Source organism: Lingula anatina, chromosome 9 (assembly GCF_051362555.1).
Source record: "Lingula anatina isolate TDL-2025a chromosome 9, LinAna3.0, whole genome shotgun sequence".
Taxonomy (NCBI): domain Eukaryota; kingdom Metazoa; phylum Brachiopoda; class Lingulata; order Lingulida; family Lingulidae; genus Lingula; species Lingula anatina.
Genome location: NC_141775.1, coordinates 9,018,664 through 9,031,950, shown reverse-complemented (window position 1 = coordinate 9,031,950; position 13,287 = coordinate 9,018,664). Strand labels below are relative to the sequence as shown.

Here is a 13,287-nt window from a genome sequence, read left to right as displayed (position 1 = left end):
CACTACAGTGTACTCATCATAACTGGAACCCCTTACCCTTTTCCAGAATTTATCTGTTGCATGAAAATTTATTTTTCACATAATTGACCCTTACGTAGATCTATGTAATTTTTCTTTGTGACATTTCCGAGACGCGTGAAAAATTCATAGCCCAAGGGGTTATTGTATATAATTTTATAGGGAGTGCAGCCCAAAAAATTGAAATGTGTGCACTATTTGTTTGGAAATTACATTTTAGGTAGATATTCCAGGCGTACATATTACGTTAATATCATTTATCAACACTATTCAATGTTTATCACTAATCAGCTTCATTATAATATAATAAATACGACGTTATCGACTAAACTTCGTACATCATGCTTGAGTTTGATCTATTCTCTTAATAGGTACCAGTATGTCATATTATTCGAGTCGGCTTAGATCAAGGAGACATAAAAGCATTTGTTACTTGTGGTGTACGGCAACCCAGTCAGGCGAAGAAAGAAAAATTATATTAATTACAACAAAAGAACTGCTGCTGCACATCTAAAGAAAACTTTATTACTATACAGGATCATCCACATCTTACACACAACAAGACATGCTGTTATACATCAGAAAAATTCACATTCAATTATTAGACGGCATTGTTTTCATTATAACTTAATTTCCACGACCTTCCACTGTGACGTTCATCAGGCAACTGTTTTATTTTCTTTCAATAAACACTTTTACTTAAACCACAGCAAAATTACCATATGTACAAATATACAAGTAGAGTTTAGGCTCAGATATGTAAAACTGAGTTTTAAACCTTGTTTTATTCATTTGAGCCTAAAAGAAAGTTTTATATAGTATAATGTGTCTTAGGGAAGTAAAAAAAAATTACAAGTCATTCTTCTCCAAATGCTGCTCTGTCATTGCAAACAGAATGAACTTCTTTTGGTGAAATCATTTGCCAGCTTTGAGCAGGCATTCGGTTTCGGTTCACCAGCAAAGCTCATTTTATAGACCTTTCCGGATATGATAGAACAATCATGGGGTCTCATTACATGTGACCGGGAATGCAGAGAGCTTTTAGGCTGAGGTTGCCATTTAAACTGCTTTGCAGTTGGAGTGAGGAAGGGGCTTGAAAGCCTGGTGGGTTTTCAAAGGGTAAAACCTCCAACTTTCTTACTAGCTCTCAATCTCATAACAAACCTTGTACCCACAATTTTGACCTTGAAAACCCACCAGGTTTTGGAAATCCTTCCTCATTCCCATTGCAAACAACCTTAAATGGTAAGCTCAGCTAAAGAGCTCCCTGCATTCACGTCATATGTGATGTCACCGATTCCATGATTGTGATGTGACATCTGGAAAGGTCTGTATGTCAATAACACAGACCAGCATTTGGCAAGAATACCACCGTGTTTGATGTGCGAAATTGTCTGTTTATACATGCTTCTAACTTGGACACAAAAAAATCAACCACTGGCTCATTTCCAATGACACTATCAGTCTCCATGGATAGTTACAAGCTTTCTCTTGTTTCCAACAATCTTGTGTAATATCAGCTTTTCTGTATTCTACTCAATTTCTGTCTCATAATTTTTTTTTTTCGCCTTGTCACTGAGTACATTCAGAACAAGTTAATCCGCGGACTAACAGATCCACGGATCAAAAATGGCTGACCCACTTAAAAACAAGGCTGACTGGTCTCCCCACCTCCAAATACACTGTCCGTGCAGGGGCCTAGCAATTTAATAGCGTAGCCAAAAATTAAGCTCTTTAATGGCAGAAGTGGAGGCAGGGAGACCATTAGGGGATTAGTTGGCTTGCTTCTAAGTGGGATTGGCCATGTTTAGTCCGTGGATCAATTGGTCTGAGGATCATCTGTCCTGAATGCGCTCATTGTTTGTCTAAAAAAAAATTAATATCAAACACCATTCTTCACTTCCCTAAGACACTCTTAATTCTTTTAACACACAGAAGTTTCCCAAAAAACAATGCCCATTAATACAAGCACTTTCTGTGACAAAAATGACATAAGGGAAAATATCCAAGTTATTACATACTCTATCTCAGGCTTATTAAATAGAACTGCTTTAGCAAACCATTATGTATCTAATCACTGCTTCTAATAAATAAATTTGCTATACAGTTTGAGGCAAACATCTCAGGAAGTTTGCAAAAAGTTGCAAGAATTATTTGCTGCATATTTCCAAGTGCATCTTAAGTTTGCATCAATAACAATGAATAACAAAAATGAACTTTTCGATGATAAAAAATAACTGTCTATGCATATGTCTAAACATTGGTAGTACTTACACCTATGAGCATTTTGGGGCCATTCAGAATAGATAATCCAAGTACAGTTAGTACTCGGATCATCTATCCTGAATGGCCCCTTTGGGTATATACTCTAAGTAACTGTGCATTTAGGTTAATCATACAAATAATTCTTAATTATATTATGTACACTCTCAGGTCCTCTTCATCTCCAGCATTAAAATACCTTAAAAACATCAGACTATCACTCTACAAGATATCATATTTTGGTTAAGAAATAATTAATATTAGTTTTTATCTTTCATACCTTTATAATATTTTTAAATCTTTTTTTTTTAATCTTTAAAAAATCTTTTTATTTTTCTTAATCTCTTTTAAATCTTTAAAAATCTTTTTAATGTCTTCTTTTTTTGGGGGGGGGGGGAGGGGATATTAAAAAAATTTCCTGTTGTGACTTCTTTGCTTGACCTTTCAAGGCTACCCCCTTTTGACATAATACAGAATACAAAATTTTAAGAATCTACACTTAGTGAACCTAGACTATCACGACTGGCTACTAATCCTGTACCATTGCCACATCTGTAGAACTAACATTTAAGGATTTGAAAGAGAGATCAATGCCAGATGTTTGAGCTGAGTCGCCCTCATTTCGCAAAGTTTCATTTCCTGTTCGTTGTTGGGCTCAGAGACAGAGTGGCGGAGGGGTGATAGATATGGTTGTGAGGCAAATCTGTTCATGCTGTGTTCTGAACTTGATCGCTGGAGATGTTCCAAACCTAAACATCCTTCGCACTGACTTGAAGGTCTGTTGCTATAGTGAACTTCAGCGACATCTACAATTACTTCTGGTCCTGGGTCCCTCTCATCCTGGCTTCTGTCATTGTCTAAATTGTCAAGTCCATGACCTTCACCTTGGTCACAGCTGGATCTCAACAGAGGAGCTCTCTGGTTGGTCCCCATCTCTTAAACTCCTGACCTCTACAAATAAATGAATATGAATTCATAAATTGCTTCCGAAAAACATCTTTTTTCATATGGGGGAAAATTGTGAGCTTTTTGCATTTTCTTTTAATGATACCTTGTTTTTTTAGGTCATAATTTTCTGAAATTAGAATATCCCTATTTAGTGTTAGCAACAAAATTAAAAAGCAGGGTACTCTGTAGTTCTATTCTATGCAGTAAAAGCACCACAAATCACATACAGAAATATGATTTTTGTGATTATAAAATCGTGCACCTTAAAGTGTGATCATTTTTGCCCATTGAAAAGATGAGTAATTGGTTAATTACTAAAATCTACAACTGATTCTCCTGATAGCCAATTTCTGACTTAGGGTGTATTTCCAGAGATTTAGATCGATCCAGGGATTAAAATTTAGATCAACCTAACTCCCTGGGGGTTCATGCTAAATTGCAGTCAGACGAGCGAGCACCATAGTTAATTACCCCCTTACAGCTTTTAGTTGGCCGGACAGATGCTTAAGCCAGCCAAGCTGACAGTAATCTAGTGAGACTCCCCACAGGGATAGAGTGATCTAAAAATCTATGGAAATGGGGTGTTATTTTGAAAATTACATCAAAAACCCATTCATAACTCTTTGCATAATGTTGCTAGCTAACAGACAAACCAACCAAAAATAGAACCTTTTGGGTAGAAGCAATAATTCATTTCATTTTGAAAAATAATAAAGAAATATAATATACAAACTTTTAACAACATCATGAATCCTCTCAACCACTGCCTTGACTTTGTTGCTGCTAATTTTCTTCACCGCCTTCTCTAAAACTTTCACAGTGGCCTGCTCGGCATTCCGTTGCTTCCACAAGTGTAGCACACAGTTCATTTTCTGCCTCAGAGTGCTTGATTTCTCTAAATTATGAAAAAATAAAAGAAAAAAATCTAAGTTACCACAAAATGGGTTTGTTCGTATGACAAAAAATCAGACCGTAATTCATTACATCACAACATCCTATCCTACCCCCATACACCCATGTCAACTTCAATACACGAACCTGGCACAGTAAAGACACCTTAATCCCTTAAAGAACAAAAGATCCAAGGATCTACTGATCCACAGATCAAATATGGCAGACTCTACATGAAAGAAGAGCCAACTAGTCCGCTGATGGTCTCCACAGGTGCACTGATCAGATTAAATCACGGCTCCACAGTTGCAAGGATCCCTCAAGCTGTGGACAGACCCCTGATGAGATCCCTGCTATACCAATTGCTAAGGATGATGGGATATCAGTAGGAGGCAAGGATGGCAAGTGTGGAGTCATATTTAGTAGCCAGAGAGCCTTTTTTATTATAAAAACATTTCAGTGCTCTATAAATTATTATTATTATCAATTTATTATAAATTACTCACCTCCCATGTCATTAAAAACTGAAGCACGAATGGTTTCCACTTTATCATTTGGCCAAAGATGTCCTATAAGTTCCTCCCAGCACTCTGGTATCTCTTTTTCTAGGAGTTCGAAAACCTCTCTAAGCACTAAAAAATAAATGACAGTGAGATCATTAGGATTACAAATGCATGCAATGGGTATCTTGTCTGTCCATTTCAACTTTGTGCATACAAGTATCTATATTTTCAAAAACACATGTATTATACCATCAGCCTCTGCAAGTACGGGTGATCAGAAATAACTGAAGATACCAAAAATGAAACATATATAATAATAATAATAATAATAATAATAATTATTATTATTATTATAATTTGAACCAGCATATTTTTGTTAATACTATAATGGCACATTAATTGTTCACGTTGCATTGAAAACTTCTTTGATAAGAAAAAAGCAACATTCAAAAATCAAAGTGTCAGCACACCATGAAATAAAAAGTTTTCTTATTTCATGAAAAAAAAAATTTTAATAATAGGCGACTTCAGTTGCCTATCAATTCCTACCAGGTGCTTATAAATTTTATGACTCCTGTCAGGTGTGTCCTAGATACAAGTTCAACCAACAGCCAGCCCCAACAGAGGCCTCTCTCTCTCTCTTTCCAGGCCCGTAGCCAGGGGGGGTTCGGGGGGTTCAAACCCCCCTTTTTGGTGGAAAAAGGTCCACTCTGGATAAAATTTGACCTAGGTACAGTGTACATTGGGATTATATGGTAAAAGGTTCACTTTTTTAGAAAAAGAACCCCCCCCTTTGAAATTGCTGGCTACGGGCCTGCTTTCTCTCTCTCTCTCTCTCTCTCTCTCTCTCTCTCATTGTACAGAAGGCTCATGTTAGTGCAAGTGAACATCACCCCCCCCCCCATGCCGTGCAGAACTAAAACATTCTGACAGCTTTAACACATACCTTCATTCTGAAAAGCATAGTCTCCATCTACAAAGTCCTCCCTTGAGCCAATGTCTTCAGAAGTGAGGCAACTTGGAGGAGAGTGTTTGAAGCAACCCTTTTCAAACTTGTGCATACAGTAGCAAACACCAAGTACAGCAAAGGTAAATACTGCAATGGCAATGGCAATGCCGACCCATCCTCCTACTGATATCCCATCATCCTTAGCAATTGGTATAGCAGGGATCTCATCAGGGGTCTGTCCACAGCTTGAGGGATCTAAAATAAAACAGAGTGTTATAGTAGTAAAAATGGTAGAAATAACAATTTTACAAGAATTATCTTACCATGAAAAAATCTACAGTATATGCTAACAAAGTAAAACAGAACAAAACAAATAAAAAACTTTTCCATGTCAAAATCATCAAAATTTTACAGATAAATATTAAAACAAATTACTTAAAAAAAGTTTTAATTCACACATTCACAAAAAACATATAAAGCTAAACAACTGTACAGTATTAACAAATAAAGTAGAAATGCTTAACAAAATAAATGTAATCGTTGTTTCTAGTTACTGAAACTGTGACCAAACATTTATGCACAACCCAGCAGAGTAGAGCCTCCACCAGTGCCTTAATTGACCTACCAGATACTGTTTTGACAGAACACTCATTATCTGCAGTACTGTTGCCTCTCTGGATTACACATTTTCCCAAAGACGTACAGCTGAAATGTTAAAACAGTTACATAGAATTAACAGAATTTCAAGATGGATTTCTAATAGGTATATATAAGACTTTCAATGGCATTAAAAAAATCATCAGTGACACTGAATGTTGTCAATTTTAAGATCCTGTGCATATACTACCAGTTTTATACAAGCTCACTTGACCAAAATATTTCCAATTTTGAACCAAATGAAATATCAAAGCATGCAAACAAAGTAATACCGGGTGAATACTAGGAATGGAATGCAATTGAATCATGTAATTCTTTCATCAAATTTTGAAGCAGCACAAAGGAACCACTACATATCGACTGACAAAACTTACTTGGTGTGCTCTTGACAAGGGACATCAGAGAGGCCTGTCTTGGAAAACCAGCCGTCTTGACAATCTGAGCAGTCACCTTGTGGAGGGAAATTGTCATTAAAATTCTCATGCCAATGTTCATGTACTGCTCAGGCATTTTGTATATAAGAAAGTTTAGGTTTTACAATAGAAAATATCAAATTCAATTAAAGATGAACCCTTAAAGATACCCCCCTTACCCAATAAAATCTGAATAATGTGAAGAAACTATTATTTACACTACATGCATGCTGTAATTGTAACAGTATGTAGTTAAGTAGAACTGTTTACTCTACTGTATGTACTATGCTATATGTATTTGTGTACTATATGTCAAGCCGCACATTGTTATGCGCATGAATATGAACAATAAAGTAGTGCCTGGCGCGTTGTTTCAGACCCTTCATCATGGCTTCCCGTCTTATTTATTCAGTAATCTGTATTAAAGTAATTCTATATTAGATAATAATGCACTGACCTTTAAAAGTTTAGGTAAAACATGAGAGAGAGAGAGAGAGAGAGAGAGAGAGAGAGAGAGAGAGAGAGAGAGAAAGAGGAAGGGAAACATACCTTTCCCATCTGCAATTCTCCCCAGGGGGCACACTTTCTTGGTGGTGGGGACATCAGGTGCTCGTAGACAAGCACGGGCATTATTGTCCTCATAGCAGCCTTCCAGACATCGACACGTGGCGTCCTCTGTAGTGGAACCCCAGGATTCATACTCTGTGCAGTGGTACGCAGACTCCGGCTGGTCACTGCAGATCCTCCTACAAGACAATGAATACAATTATTACATCAAACTATAAATGTTAAAAAAATGTTTAAAAAATAAACTTTTCTTTTTTAAGTATGCCAAAACATTACTCATGCATATCAGTCAGTCTATGTAATTCTGATCACCAAATTGTCATCAGTTTATCAAGTGACACATTCCTTTCATATCAAAATGCTAGCAGGGAAAGAGAGATGACAGAGCTTTCCCATCCCTGCATATGGTATAAACTTGCAAATTTAGTCTGTCTTGAAAATTTTGCTAGAAGACGATTCTCTGCTGTCATAAAATTTTTCACTTCTGAAATTTTGTCAAACTTGAAAATGGACCTCTTGATAAATCTGACATTTTTGTCACCTAGTATGGTCAAGCATTTCAAGATATTAATTAATTTTTAAGTGACGAAATTTTCAAGTTTTTACTGTTCTTTACATCAACCTACTTTGGTGAGCAATTGTTCAGCAAATCATTTGTTGATGTCTGGTAAGTCCCATTCTTACAGTCTCTACAAGTGGATGAGTATTTGTCCCATGGCTTACATGGTACTGCTTCCTGTCCTAAAAACACAAATTCAAATTAAGTAATAATAACTATTATTATTATTATTATTATAATCATAACTATTATTATTATTATTATATTTAAAATACTATGAAGAATACAAGGATCATGCTTATTTTCAAATTTGGGCTGTATAATACCAACAAGTGTAATCATAGAGTTTGAAGCAAAAGGTATCGCATTTACTCGACTTCTCTGAAATATTTTTAAGCGAGCACAGTATAATGACCAAACACTACATCCAAGTTCTTAAATAAATCGATATAAATCATTGAAAGAAATAAAAATAAAATACAGTAAAACATTATGAGTAAATAAATTTAAAAAAAAACATGATGACTTACCAGGGTAACAAATTATATTCCTGCAATACACTTTTTGGTTGTAATCTGGATTTTCAACCCAAACGAACTCGGGGACAGGAACAGCAGACGCCTCCAGGACCAGTTCTGGTGTAGCCATTACAGCCAGAAGAAGGATCATCAACCTCATTGACATTATTTTGCCTTCTATAATTATCCTTGTTTCTGGAAAAGAAAATGGCCAAGATACAAAATCATACATAAAAGTCACTAACAAATCTGTGCCTATAAGAAGTCTGATTTTAATGGGAGGGGGGAGGGTGGGGAGAATACCACATAACAATTATCATCCTATCCAATCACAATGGCCTGAACTGTATTATCAGCCTTCTGGAGCTCCCCCCCCCCCCCCCCCCCCCCCATTAAAAAAACATCTGATTAAATAAATAAATAAATAAATAAATAAATAAATAAATAAATAAATAAATAAATAAATAACTGAATGAATGAAGGAATCTTGTGAAAAAAATGGCAAATTTTTCATGTTTAGTTAGCAACCTTAACATATTTATTTGAAAAATTGCTGAATCATTCCTGTTAATATCAGTACAATGTCAAGGTCACAGTTATATTTCAACATACTAGCTTTCCAAAACTTGTTGACCAAAGTTCATGATGAACTTGCAATACATAATAGTAACATATCACTGATTAATAAAGCACCATGGCATATCACTTAGTTGGTTGTCACCAAAACAAGTTCAACAAGAAGTGCTTTATCTAAAACTGTAAATTCCAAATCCTACGTGTTTGGAACTTAAATTCACTTGTCAAGTTAATAATCAGCTAAAACAAAATAGCTTTAGTGACATGATCATGGAACAGGTCCATTATATGTTTTTGCCGATGACCTCATGAGTGAAATAAAAATTTAATTGATAAAAGAAGAGAAGAAAACACAAAACCAAGGCAAATGTACATGTATCTGTCATAAAAAATCCAACAACATTCAATGCTTTCAAGAATAAAAAATTGCATGAACAAATGAAAAAACTAGCAATGCTATCATTCCATATTACAGCAGAAGAAAAGTAAAGAAAACAACAGAATCATGATATCAAAAGAAAAATATAATGCATCATCTTGTTTTAAATGTGTATTTAAAGTGACTTTGCCCATCCCTTTTTTGTTCTATACATTTAGTAAGCAGGTGATAAAAAAAATCCCCAAGATAATTCCACAATGCACGCTCTGATATCATAAGCAGGATAAAAGGGGGACTATGGACCCTACTCAGTTTATCACTGCTACAGTTAATGGACTACTTGTTAAAAAGGGTAAAATAGAAGATCTTTCTACATAAAAAGTCAGTTGATTGTATTCATGACCAACATAATTAAGGCATTTATGTAACTAGCTAGGCCTGCGGACATGGGGTGGGGGTGGGAGGGGGGTTCAAGGGGGTGGGACGGTTCTGAAAGACACTCTTTTGACCAGGAAATGGCCTCTTCTAGCTGAATCATCAAAGTTTCAAACAACCTTAATAGTATTATGTAGATCGACTTATTCAAAAAAAGGAAACCCTCTTTGAAAATTTTGGTTACAGGCCTGCTACTGACATTTTTTTCAATTGAATTGGTCTATCTGACATGTTGAAATCACATAAACAGTCTTAACTAAAAAAAATTGTTCTAAAAATAACATTTCTGATTACTTTTGAAAATTTTCACGTTCTATTCTAGCATAAAAAAATGGCTACAACGCTTTCAAAAAAAAAAAAGTGCATCATGGTCACCTCAGGTGGTTTAGATCATATCAAGAGCTGGTAGTCTTTCAGATTAACTGTCATCAGTTGGCAAACTTACTGATTGCTGATGCATTTTAAATGCATTGTAGTTGACCAAAAGCTCGTTTACAACAAACCTGTTAAATATGCACCGCTGCACTTCCCAACCCAGGTAATAACAGGTATGAAACTCGTCTTGGTGGGCTTTCATATTTTTCAATATATCTTATTTATTTCATATGGTTATTTTATTGGTATTTGTAAATGACGTTAAATATCAATATTTAAACAATTAAGTTCAAACACGGTCGCGAACATTAATAAAAGAAATTGCTCTCAGGGTATCTTGAAGCATGCGTATGCCCAGGCTATACTTCCGTGGAAGAAAACGTGTTGAGGAAAAACAGGAAAAAGAACGTTATATTACATAAAAAATGGGAACGGCTGTAATAAAATGGTTCGTAATCCTAATTCGTTTATGCCTTGAGGATTTGTTTCTGAAGATTATTTCATCTGAAATATTAAATAATTTAAAAGATTGATCATTTTATAACTTGAAACGCAAATTCTGCGTCTGTACGCAAAACTTTTTGCAAATTTGTAAGCTTATAACACCGTGCTATAAAGGTCTACCCAAGAAAAAAATTTGCTTGGGTAAAATTGAGTATGGAATGAACTGGGGACACTTGGCTTATTAAGTTAACACGAAAATATGTCAGATAACTTTATACCATCTTTGAAAGAGTAAAGATTGAAAGATAATTTTAGACAAACTTTGACGGGGGAAATATCTACAAAGAGTAAAGGGCTATTTCGCCAACATCTTGTTGAAATTTTACACTGCAATTCTATTTAAATAAGCTAAGGAACTAATTGCAAAATTAAGACTCTCATCTCATAACAGGGGCGTAACCAGACCTGCAAAAATTGTACGCACGGATTTTAAAAAATTACAAGCACGTACAGCAAAATGTAGACTTACGCAAAACATGAAGGATAGCGTAATCACAGCAAATGTACCTCATATAGTAGCTTAATTCCCATTTATAATAAAATCATCATTGAAGTCAAAAATATTCTCGTGATTTAATAAATATTCTAATTTACCCAGAACGGTATATTTATTTTAAAGGCGGCTAACTGAAATATAGTTTTATGATTTGTTTGTGAAAATTGCCCATGTCACCCTGTTAGTTTGGAGGTCTAAGCTGGATCAAGTCCGTGTTAAAATTCCTATGAAGCTGTGCAGGAAAAATTCTTCCTTTCTTTCTCTAAGGCTCTATTCCCATAGGTTTTAGATCGATCTATCCCCGCGGGGAGTCTCACTAGATTACTTTCAGATAATCCGACTTAAATGTCCGTCCCGCCTACTACAAGCTGTAAGGAGGTAATTAACTTTCGTGTCTGCCCGGCTGACAGCTATTTAGCGTGAACCCCCAGGGAGTTAGGTCGATCTAAAGTAGATCGATCTAATCTATGGAAATGGGGTGTAACTCCTCGATAAACCTGGTGTTCAGATTTTATCTAGTACCCCCAGGTCTACGGGAGCTGCTCTTTGAAACTAACGCACAGATAGATTTTTACCTGAGATAACTGGAGTAAAGCTTAGAGTGTGTTCCATACAAGCAAGACAAATTGAATGTCATTTAACCGTCTAATTAAGAGGTAAAGGAAGTTCCAGTTAGATGGATGATTAAGATAGGACTTGTAAAGGTAACGGGCATTGTTTACCTCAGTTTAATAAAAGTATGCAAGACGGAGTGTCAGCGGTTTAATAAAATTTATTGAATTTCACAAATAACATGGACCTCATATGCAGTAATCAACAGTACCCTTAACTCATTCAAATGCAGTGTTTTATACAACTTGGGATAACCATAATTAAATGCTTGTTAAAGAATTGACTAGACGGGAAATGATTTTACACAGCCCTACGAGGATTTAGACCCCTCGGGTAAGAGATTTGAATGAGTATAAACTTTTATCAGAAGCCAGAGAAGTCATCTTACAGGTAGACAATGCAGCTCAGTTTGACAGCTTAGCACGCTCTGTTCTCCGGTGGCACGATTGTCGTCATCGGACCACGTGACCATGTGACTCATTAACTCCCAGGCCGGGCAAATAGGACGTTTTCTAAAGCCAAAAATTTACAAAATGAGCTTTTAATTTGTGTATTTGAATAAAGATATCGTTAGTTGGACATGTTTTCTGAAGAATATGTTCCGTTCAGGCCATTCTGACGGCATGAAGCAAATCTTTTAAACTTGTTCTAAACTAGTTGATTCGATCTGCAAGTCTATAAGTGTCTCGATCAATGGGCCAAACTGCCCCAATCTCCTCGTCTCATTTATTCAATCTTAACACTAAATCTACGGCTTCAAGGCTTGATTTTTATGAAAACAAAGATTCAGAGTTTCTCATGTTCCATGAAGTATTCTCTTTACGAAGCTGAATACAATATTAACCTGAAGTTAAGTACATGTGTAATTAGTCATACTTAAACTACGCAGTAAGACATGAAGAAAAAAGTTTTAAAAACACCCACCTGTTGACTGTTGTGCCACTCACCTGCGAATCAGACTGTTCTTTGTATTTCTCACAGTGTTCGCCAATCGTTTGTCTCTGTACGTTTTAAATTGTCTGGTGCTCGTAAAATATACTGTTGATATTTTATATTATTGCGTAAGAATGAGCCAAGTTACTCCTGTGCCGCGGTAAAGTTTTCTAAACTTTGGGGGGGATTCCCCTACTCAAATCGAGGCTTCTCGAACTTTCAAGAACCTTCTACAACCTTCTGCGGAGGAATCTCACATTATGTTTTTAATATAACAGTGTGTTGTGATATTTGTTAAAAACTGCAGCTAATACATTAATTTTAATAGTAAAAACTCACATTAACTGACATCTCGCAGCTCGGTCTCGCGGTGGTTATCAATTACCTCACCGTCTAACAATGTAGGGCGTGCCGATAAATAGTCTATTCTTTATCATTGGCGCGCATGTGCAATAGTATCCAAAATACCTCTGTCCTCAGTGGGTCATGTCAGAGAGCAGGTACCCGCTGAGGCTAAAGAGTTTAAATAGTCATGTAACAGTTACGCTTGATCCATATATAGTGTTTTCTGCCTGGTTGTTTATTCTGGAATTACAGGCTCATGACATCCCATATGTAGTAGACGTGCCTTCTTGCCTAATTGCTCAAGCTAAGATAATTACCAATGAAATGAAATTACCAATGACAGATAG

General features: G+C 35.9%; 1 protein-coding gene across 5 annotated transcripts; it reads right to left on the bottom strand.

Annotated features, from left to right (window-relative positions):
• Positions 1-521: 521 nt before the first annotated feature.
• On the bottom strand, positions 522-13,116 carry LOC106178262 (uncharacterized). Of its 5 annotated transcripts, none has more exons than XM_086995562.1 (11): positions 12,587-12,880; positions 12,051-12,174; positions 8,298-8,480; positions 7,835-7,949; positions 7,191-7,387; positions 6,603-6,678; positions 6,197-6,276; positions 5,569-5,826; positions 4,626-4,751; positions 3,962-4,123; positions 522-3,231 (listed from the first exon to the last, which is right to left on the bottom strand). In XM_086995562.1, the coding sequence occupies exons 3-11, from the start codon at positions 8,449-8,451 to the stop codon at positions 3,170-3,172; spliced, it is 1,230 nt and encodes a 409-aa protein (XP_086851688.1). In that variant the 5' UTR covers positions 8,452-8,480; positions 12,051-12,174; positions 12,587-12,880; the 3' UTR covers positions 522-3,169. The 5 variants fall into 5 exon arrangements, with proteins under 5 accessions (XP_086851688.1, XP_086851689.1, XP_013417021.2 ...); XM_086995563.1 differs by having other exon boundaries at positions 12,610-12,880; XM_013561567.2 differs by lacking the exons at positions 12,051-12,174; positions 12,587-12,880 and adding an exon at positions 12,935-13,116.
• Positions 13,117-13,287: the final 171 nt, after the last annotated feature.